The sequence below is a fragment of the Sprattus sprattus genome (genome assembly GCF_963457725.1).
Source record: "Sprattus sprattus genome assembly, chromosome: 17".
NCBI classification, from domain to species: domain Eukaryota; kingdom Metazoa; phylum Chordata; class Actinopteri; order Clupeiformes; family Clupeidae; genus Sprattus; species Sprattus sprattus.
Genome location: NC_137915.1, coordinates 25,780,224 through 25,789,954, shown reverse-complemented (window position 1 = coordinate 25,789,954; position 9,731 = coordinate 25,780,224). Strand labels below are relative to the sequence as shown.

Here is a 9,731-nt window from a genome sequence, read left to right as displayed (position 1 = left end):
GAGAATACAAGCCCCTGAGGAGCTAGCCTACCAAGGTAATTTATTTACAGACAATTTAGATTCCTGACAAATGACACATTTGATGGAACACTGTCTGTGTCAACTTCCTGGGGACTGCTGTCAGTGTATTTCGAGATCATACATAGACCACATAATTTAGCACCTGTGCTTGTTAGTCACCTGAAGGTTTGTTGTTTTTTTGTGTGTTTAGATTGAACTGTTGTTGATACATGGTTTGGCTTCGAATGGCTGAATGTGGAAGCACTGTTTAGGTGTGTCGTAGGCAGAGGACAGTAACGACTTCCCAGTGTGGGCTCCCATCTGACAGGTGACTGATCTGGGTCGTGGTTCAGAAATAGGGCAGGTGGAAGGTGGGGTTCTAATCCTCTCTGTCCTGGAGCGGTAGGTGAAACAGCCTGCCCAACTCAGCCAGCTTCTTCCCCTGTGTTGGGTCATGTTACGAGACTATTCCTCTTGGGCCTGTTTGTGGTGTTGCAGACCATCAGATTGCCAGTGTTGCATTCTAACTGGCACCCAGGAATGGATGAAAGCATTGGATAAGTGTGCTGGGGGGCATTCTAAAGAAAGAACTGGCAGACACTGAGAAGAGAAAGAGAAGAGACTGGGCAAAACCTGAAGTGGAAAGTGTACAGGCGCCCAACTTTGTGGTTGTGTATTCCTCAGTAGTGACTCAGCAGATTGCATCACTGAGACTGAGAGGTTAATAAACACCCAGTGTGTGAGCAGCACTCTTGGCTCCTTTCAGGCATTAGTCCCTCTGGGTTAGAAGAGCACAGAGTGGGGCAGAGTCCAGATTCCAATGTGAAACAGTTTAGCTTTTAGCCAGTCTACATCAACATCAACTCTCTTCCTGTGGTGGTTAACTCCAAATCCCCTTGAACTGAATCCCCATTGGTGGATTGATTGGTGGTCCTCATCCGTATATATATAGAACATATTGATATCTCTGCCATAAATGTGGTCAAGTTGATGGGTTGTCATGTCCCATGCTTGGGTTTTTCTCAGGAACCCTGTATAGCTTAGATTCTATCTGCATATCCTATTTGTTGCTAATATTGACCAGGTGTTTAAGTGTGTGCATGTTTTAAAATCAGGTGAAGCCATGCAGGCAGACGAAGGCACTGAGTGGCTCATGGAGCTGCTGACTGATGTCCAGCTCCAGCAGTACTTCCTGCGTATCCGCGATGAACTGAACGTCACGCGTCTCTCCCACTTTGACTACGTCAAGACTGAGGACCTGGAGAAGATTGGCATGGGACGCCCAGGCAAGAGATGCACCCCCCCCCCCCCACTACAATTCACATTCACACATAATCAAATACACCCATACAGGCAAATGGTATCTCAGATACCGTCATCTCTGAATCATTACCACCCACTTCACACAAAGAACAGTGAAATGTCCTTATAACAAATGGAAATTGAAAATGACTGTTCTTGAAAGGCTACCACAGCTTTGTAAATTCATTCTTTTGGGCTTCTGTACTCATTTCCCATTTGTTATTCCACAAAATAATATTCCCATTTGTTATTCCACAAAAGCTGGAAAAAGTTGGATGAGTCTGAGGACTGAGGACTTAAGAGTGTGGAACAGTTTGCATGTGAATGCTGTTATGTCAAGTTGACAGATTTTCACCTCTTTGCTGGGTTTGTGTGTTGTAGGCCAGAGGCGGCTGTGGGAAGCTGTGAAGAGAAGAAGAGCCCTGAGCAAACGCAAGTCTTGGATGAGCAAGGTATGCTGTGGTTTCTTAAGGCAGGTCTTGGATGAGCAAGGTACGCTGTGGTTCTTTAAGGCAGGTCTTGGATGAGCAAGGTATGCTGTGGTTCCTTAAGGCAGGTCTTGGATGAGCAAGGTACGCTGTGGTTCCTTAAGGCAGGTCTTGGATGAGCAAGGTTTCTTAAGGAAGGTCCCTCCAACAGCCACTGATCTATGAGTACAACAACATTGTTCTATTAAAGATCAATCCTATTGCCTGCCTCACCTTTACACCATACTGTCATTCTGTCAGCAGGTCAGAGCGTGATGCAGGTAGTGACAGGTGTAATGGATGCCGTTTGTACTGGTATTCTGTCATCATCCCATGCTTTCTTGTGGTAAAGTCTTCTGCTAGTCGAGCAATCATATTTAAAGATCGATCAATCCATAAAAATGACTTTGTTCTTGTCACTCAACTAAACCAAAGCTTCCATTATGGATTTCATCACTGTAGTCCAGCCTGCGTGGCTATAGAGCTTGGCCAGCTGTAGGGGGGAACCAGGTGGAATTACTCTCAGCTGTAGTCGCTGTACCTGGGCCAGCAGGTGTTCACGGGGAAGCGGCCCGAGACGGAGTCCCAGGCTTCAGCCACCACGGTCCTGAGGGGCCCCTCGCCCTGCCCAGCCTCCGGGGACCAGCAAGCAGCCCTCACCTGCCTCATCAGTGACCGGGACCTGACCCTGCTGGAGAAACTGGGGGACGGCTCCTTTGGGGTGGTGAAGCGTGGAGAGTGGCAGGCCCCCTCTGGAAGAGTGGTGAGTACACAGTAGGTGGGGCTTTCTAACGCTGTTGGTATTCCTGCATGGAGGGTTATTTAGACAGTGAGAGTGTTGCATTTTTCAGACGGAATTGATGGTCCATGTCATACGTTTCTTTTTTAGCGCCACCGACACTGTTGTTGTGACCTTTGAACTGGTGAACTGCTCATTGACTTAAAAAGAATGGCTCATTATTGTGTGTGTGTGTGTGTGTGTGTGTGTGTGTGTGTGTGTGTGTGTGTGTGTGTGTGTGTGTGTGTGTGTGTGTGTGTGTGGAAATATGTGTCCTCCTTTTAGAGAAGAGACATTGGCCATCAATAAATGAATGTATGAGTTTGGTATTACTCAGGCGGCTCTATTGACTGTTGACTGATTTGAAAAGCTGGACGGATGGTGGGAGAAGATAAAAAATGAAGAATGACTGAGCGATTGCATGAATGAGAGATGTGTCAGTGATTGTGGGCGGGCGGGCATGTTCATTTCTGTCCAAAGTGTGATGAGAGGAGAGATGCCAGTGAATGTGTGGGAGTCTGTTATGCCACCCGTGAGTCATTTGTGTTCTCCCGTGTTTCTCACTCCTCCGCGCAGTTGAACGTGGCCGTGAAGTGCCTGAAGACGGACCTGCTGGAGCAGCCCGAGGGCCTGGATGACTTTATCCGGGAGGTGAACGCCATGCACTCCCTGGACCACCAGAACCTCATCACGCTCTACGGCGTCGTCCTTACACACCCCATGAAGATGGTGAGAAATTCATAACTGGCACGCCAATACATTCTGCCACCAATGTTGCCAAGTTAGAAGTGCTTCTTGCCATCACTCATAGAATACCTTTGTGAAAATATGTTTTCTTGATTTGGTGACTTCACTGACATTTTCACTTTTTTTCTGTGTGCCTGTCTGTTTTGTCACTGACATTTCTGATAGACACCAGTGACACCTGCTCCTATTTGTCTGTGTGCCAGGTGACAGAGTTGGCCCCACTGGGCTCCTTGCTGGACCGTCTGCGGAAACGTCAGGGCCACATCCTCATCTCTGTGCTGTGCCGCTACGCCGTGCAGATCGCCTGCGGCATGGCTTACCTGGAGTCGCGACGCTTCATCCACCGCGACCTCGCTGCCCGCAACATCCTGCTGGCCTCCAACGAGCTGGTCAAGATCGGTGACTTTGGTCTCATGCGGGCACTGCCCCAGAATGACGACCACTACGTCATGCAGGAGCACCACAAAGTGCCCTTCGCCTGGTGAGCAGAGGCGGACACAGCAGGTTCTCATGTCTAATGTGTCCCCTGTGATCCTGTCCATCTTACCCCTGTGCACCTGTCCCCTCCCCATAGGACTCTTCTCGTCCTGTTGGTCTGCCTCTCTCACATAACCATAGAGCCATGTCTCTTTTCCTTGTGTGTTCTCTCCGTCACTTCTTCTGTCTGTGCCTCTATCTCTCACTTCCTCTTTGTGATATGTAGGTGTGCCTCTATCTCTCACTTCCTCTTTGTGATATGCAGGTGTGCCCCAGAGAGCCTGAAGACCAGGACTTTCTCCCACGCCAGCGACACGTGGATGTTTGGTGTGACGCTGTGGGAGATGTATACTCATGGACAGGAGCCATGGCTGGGCCTCAATGGTAGCCAGGTAAACACACACACAGACACACACACACAGGTGTACACACTCCCTTCCCCTGTACCTGTACAGTTCAATACAAAATGTGTTTAATATTTCTATTCTTGTGCACATAGGCACATTTTACCCAAGCACACACATTTGCTGCCCTACAATGGTGTTGTGAGTCACTATGACCCAACATATGAACTCAATCCATTACAATGTCTAATTTTCCAATTCCAGTTACAGTATTATATTTCAAGATAAAGGTCCCAGTTTCATAATTAAATGTGAAATGTTGTTCCATTAGAATTGACCTTGTGATACTACAACATCTGCTTAATTTATAAGAAATAATGTGACTACTAAACAGTTTAGTACACCGACTCCACATACAATCAATAAATAGTTGACATTATAAGAATAGTGAAATAAGTGTTGAAATAGGCCTAGGCTATTTCTGATTTCCATGTGTTTGAGGTGTGTAATATGGACATGTTCCCCTACAGATCCTCCATAAGATTGATAAGGAAGGGGAGCGTCTGGTGAGGCCAGAAGACTGTCCCCATGATATTTACAACGTCATGTTACAGAGCTGGTCTCCCAAATCTGAAGACAGACCCACATTTGTGGCCCTGAGGGACTTCCTGGTAGAGGTATGTCATGATAGCTGTGATGATTCATGGTTGTAATGCTCTCAGTTATCTAATTGACCTTCAGAGTGTCATAAACATAGTCAGAGTTAGCCACAATATGCTTTGGTATGTGAGATGTTTTGGGTAAGTGTGTCATGATCATACACAGGGATGTTGTGTCCACAGTGATCTGTTATCGGAACTTTGAATCTAAAATGGTGATGGCCTCTGCCTGTTTCTGTGTTTCTGCTTAGTTGTGTAGCCATTTTTCATTTTTCTATACATTTTCCAAGAAATATTCCTGGGGGAAGTCTTTAGTTATTCAGTTATTTTATCCCATTCAAATGAGCTCAGCCTTTCAAGAACAGAGCCCTTACATATCATGTCAGTGTTGTCTTCACCTGCGTTTCTCCCTCCTGCCGCCATCTTCTCCTCAGACGATGCCCACGGACATGAAGGCCCTGCAGGACTTTGATGAGGCAGACAAACTTCAGATCCACTTGAATGAAGTCATCACCATTATTGAGGGAAGGTAAACCTGCCAATCTAGTAAACATATCCGGTTCTCCTGTGTTCTACACCATAGTAAATGTTCATCCACTCACCGTGTGCTGCGCTGCAGGGCTGAGAACTACTGGTGGCGAGGTCAGAATCGACAGACGCTGAAAGTGGGCCAGTTTCCCCGGCACGTGGTGACGTCGGTGGCCGGGCTGTCGGCTCAGGACATCAGCAGGCCGCTCAAGAACAGCTTCATCCACACGGGCCACGGTGACACTGACCCACACCGCAGCTGGGGCGCCCCGGACAAGATAGATGAGTAAGGAACAGCAGTCACCAAAACTGAGCAGAGCACCTCTAATTGCTAGTTTATTATGTATTATTCCCTTAAATTGTGTATTGCTTTACCCTGTATTCCTACTGATTCAGGATTCGAGTGTAAATTGAGAGCCTATTTCCAAATTTCAAACTCACCAAAATATGTACTTGGACTTACCACTAGAGGGCAGCAAATGACTTCACCAGTGTGTCTTAGTGAACATTTTTGTTTACCATCTCCATCACCAGTTGGTATATGTGAACTGTTTTTAAACTTGAAACAACTTATTGTATTGTTTTTATATATTATACAGTTTTGTGTTTAGACTGCATTGTTGATTATGGGGAAACTGTCCTCTCTTTATCTCCATAATTAATCCTTTTATGCCTGCATGCCTGTGTGTGTGTGTGTGTGTGTGCGCCCCTGTGCCTGCCCCCATGTGTGTGTGTGTGTGTGTGTGTGTGTGTGTGTGTGTGTGTGTGTGTGTGTGTGTGTGTGTGTGTGTGTCTGCGCTTGCGTGTGTACATTCTAAGTTTATACCTCGGTAACCCTATGGATCCTCAAGATGTTTTTGGAATGGACCCAGATGCTGACCGGCCCACTAAACTCCCCAATCGAGCCAAAAGTATGTGGGCTTTTTTATTGTCCTTCCTATAATATATATATGGTTCATCTGGGTCATTTTCATTAACTCTCTCTCTCACTATATTCCCTATCGGCTGAAGTCCTTTACAGATCAAAGTCCTCTACTGCTTTCCAATTTTCACCACCATTTACTCTCTCCTTCTCTTTAAATCGTTTTTTTTCTTCTTTCTTTTTTCCTCTTATTTCTCCTCTCCACTCTGTGACCTCTATTAGATCAGCCCCCTCCGCGGCCTCCTCAGCCTGCTATTCTGCTCAAGAGTGAGTGGGCTCAGCCGTCTGCAGCCTCGTCGCCTCGGCTTCTGCCTCTCAGTTTAATCAGTCCTTACAGGCCTCTCTTCTCAGTTTAATCAGTCCTTACAGGCCTATTTCTTCTGCTACATGTATCAACAGCATTGGAGTTGTGTATTTTTTAGGATGTCTTACAGGTAATGAAAATGGAAATGATTCATTTTATTTTATGATGTGTGTTTGAAGAAGAGGCATTTTATGATTCGGTCATGGACGATGACGACCTGATGGTGACGAGTGTGAAGAAGCTGTCCCTGCCCAAGCCGTCCACATACCTGGGCCTGCGCTTGCGTCCCTGGGAGACCCAGCAGACGGACCACCTCAGCGAGGTCTCCCTCATCGACTTTGGCGACGACAGCTTCAGCTCGGCCTCGCCGTCGCCCGTGGTAGAGGCCCCGACCAAAGTGCCCCCGCTGCCCGCCAGCGCCCCCGTGGGCTCCATCCTGGACGCGCCGGCGCCCTCCCACAGCCCCACGCTCTCGCTGCCCAACCCGCTGCACCCCACACCGGTGCTGGACTGGGACAAGCCGTTGCCCTCGCTGCCGGCCTACGACGAGGTGGCGCTGGAGTACGAGCTGGTGCCAGGGAGAGGGGAGGAGGACGCGGAGGTGAGCTCCATCAGCCAGCGGGCCGAGGAGGCCGGCCAGCAGCCCCCTACAGCCGGCTCTGCAGACAGAGAGTCCTCCGGCGCTGAGAAGGCAGGCGTGAAGGACAACCTCTTCCTGCCGCCGCTGCCCACAGAGGAGACGCGCTTCTTGGCCCAGACGGCACAGTTGGCACAGACAGCACAGACAGCACAGACAGCCCAGACAGCACAGACAGCACAGACAGCCCAGACAGCACAGACAGCACAGACGGCCCAGACAGCCCAGCTCTTCCAGGAGCTGCAGCGGGAGGTGATGGTGAAGCTGCGTGCTCCTCAAGCTGGTCGCTCGCTGCCCTCCTCCCCCATCCCCATGACCTTCACCCCGGCCGGACACCGGCAGATTATCCTGCCCTCCTCCTTCGAAGACAAGCCCCAGGTGCCGCCGCGCATCCCCATCCCGCCCATGCGGCCCTCGAGACGCGCTCGGACGCCCAGCTACCGCTCCTCTGCCTCACTGAGCGACGAGGTCGACCGAGACGACCGAGCGGACGACGCCGGCCAGGAGCGGCCGCCTCGCATCCCGCCCCGGGACCACGCCCTGTCTCAGCCCAGCTCACGAGCCCCCAGCCCCATGGGCCCCCTGCGCGTGGGCTCCCCCCAGAGGTCAGGCATGTGCTGCGTGGGCACGTTGGGCTCCTTCCTCTCTGCCGCGCCCTGCCTGCCCCCCTCCCCTGCCGCTCCTCCACCTAAGCAGCCTGTGCTCACTCCTGCCACCCACAGCTTTGCGCGAGACCCCCAGTACACCACCACCGAGGCGGCCCAGGCCCAGGCCAAGGCCCCCTGCATCCTGCCGGTGGTGTGTGACGGCACCAAGGCCAGCAGCACGCACTATTACCTGCTGCCCGAGAGGCCGGCCTACCTGGACAAATATGAGCGCTTCCTGAGGGACTCGGAGAGCAGCGATGACAGGAAGACCACCAATATGGCTACAGTCAGGCCCATGATTCAGCAGAAGCCAGCTAGCAAGCCTAGCTACAGCTCAACCACCAACAGCAGTGGGATGGCTAACCCCCAAGTCCTGGCCTGGACAACCAACCAAGTTAGCATCAACCGATCAGAGTCCACTGCACCTACCCTCAACTCTGTCAAATATGTAAGCACATTGTCATTCTTCTTTTTATATTCACAGACAAAACGAAACTTTTAATACAACATTAATAAAACATTTCTCTCATTCCCAAGTCATTTCTCCTGGTTCTCTACCATGCCTATGTAGCTCGGCATCCGAACACATAACCTAGCATTTAAATTTGCTACTAAACTGATGTGTTAATGCCATGAGCTTCCATAATAACACTGTGTTCCCTCCTTTGTACGTGGCTTTGGATAAAAGCGTCTGCTTAATGACTAAATGTAATGTCAATATTATTTATCATGTGCATGTTGATAAAAGCCTCAGATTTACTGAGTGAGTGTCCTCAGGTTCAGGAGGCTGTGCACGGTGTGACGGTGGAGGAGTGTCAGGCGGCCCTGCTGAGCCACAGCTGGAATGTTCCGGAGGCCATCCGCTATCTGAAGGTACCGGTGCTCCCTCACATCCTACTGTGATTACAGGCACCTATAATTAAAGGGCTGTGGAGAGGAACCTTATTACAGAGGATGGTGTGACTGTAAATGTGTCTCCTGTTAGCCTGGCCGAAGGGACCTGCCTGGGCAGTCCTCCAACTCTTCTCCTGTTGCAGGTGGAGCAGTTGTTCCGCCTGGGTCTGAAGGCTCGCTCCGAGTGCCAAGACGCTCTGCAGAGGTGCAACTGGAACCTGGAGCTGGCCAGCACCCAGATGCTCGACTCCTACGGCCCGACCAGGCAGAGGTAGTCCAGCCCTGGTGTCGTATCAATCAGTGTGTTTGTGCCAGCTAGTCCATATCTCCATCCCCTTTACAGGCTGCTGTGTATATATGAATGTGTTTGGGCTGCTGCAGGCAGTGATAGCTAGGGATCAAACGAAGATGAGCAATCTGAATCGCTGGAACGAGAGTGAACTTTCTCTTGTGGCAAAGAGTTTTTCTCAGAGCTATTGATCAAGCAGCACAGCTCTCCTTAATGTTTGATTTTGTTTTGTTTCGTTTGAGTTTTTTGGCTTAGCACAGTTCTGCAAACTACATGTTGTGTAACCCTATAGGATGTACATGAGGGATTATTATTGACAAATACCAATGCATATTCTGCAGATTTAAACATCTCAGTAGTGCTTTCTCCATGTTCCATATTCAAAGCTCAAGGATTCTTGACTTTAACCTATTTGCTGGAATATTAATCAGCATATCCACAATCATTCAGTGCAATGCGAAAGTAAAGATGATGCTCTTCATAGCTTACTTTAGGCTTCTGCTCAGGCAACACAGATATGTCTGCAGATGTAAAGCAGATCTTAAGAATTGTTAAACTACAAATTGTGTAGAAAGGCTAAAGGCACCCACTCTCTAAGCTTAAGAATGCTGTATAATCTTTTGTCCATTTTGGTACTTTTTGGTCAGTGTTGGTGAAACCAAAATTTGTTTTTTATTATTATCTGAATCATGTGTAATGTCATTTTTATTTGTGTTTCAAAAATGTAATATGTTAT

At 49.0% G+C, this 9,731-nt stretch overlaps 1 protein-coding gene across 1 annotated transcript; it reads left to right on the top strand.

Moving 5' to 3' along the window:
- Positions 1–1,120: 1,120 nt before the first annotated feature.
- On the top strand, positions 1,121–8,981 carry tnk2a (tyrosine kinase, non-receptor, 2a; the record flags this gene model as incomplete). Its single annotated transcript, XM_080854675.1, has 14 exons — positions 1,121–1,286; positions 1,684–1,754; positions 2,323–2,532; positions 3,124–3,276; positions 3,498–3,775; positions 4,037–4,163; positions 4,646–4,792; positions 5,209–5,303; positions 5,394–5,588; positions 6,122–6,213; positions 6,447–6,491; positions 6,708–8,260; positions 8,590–8,685; positions 8,850–8,981. Exons 1-14 carry the CDS (start codon positions 1,124–1,126, stop codon positions 8,979–8,981), a joined length of 3,357 nt encoding a protein of 1,118 aa, XP_080710801.1. The 5' UTR covers positions 1,121–1,123.
- Between the last annotated feature and the right edge of the window lie 750 nt (positions 8,982–9,731).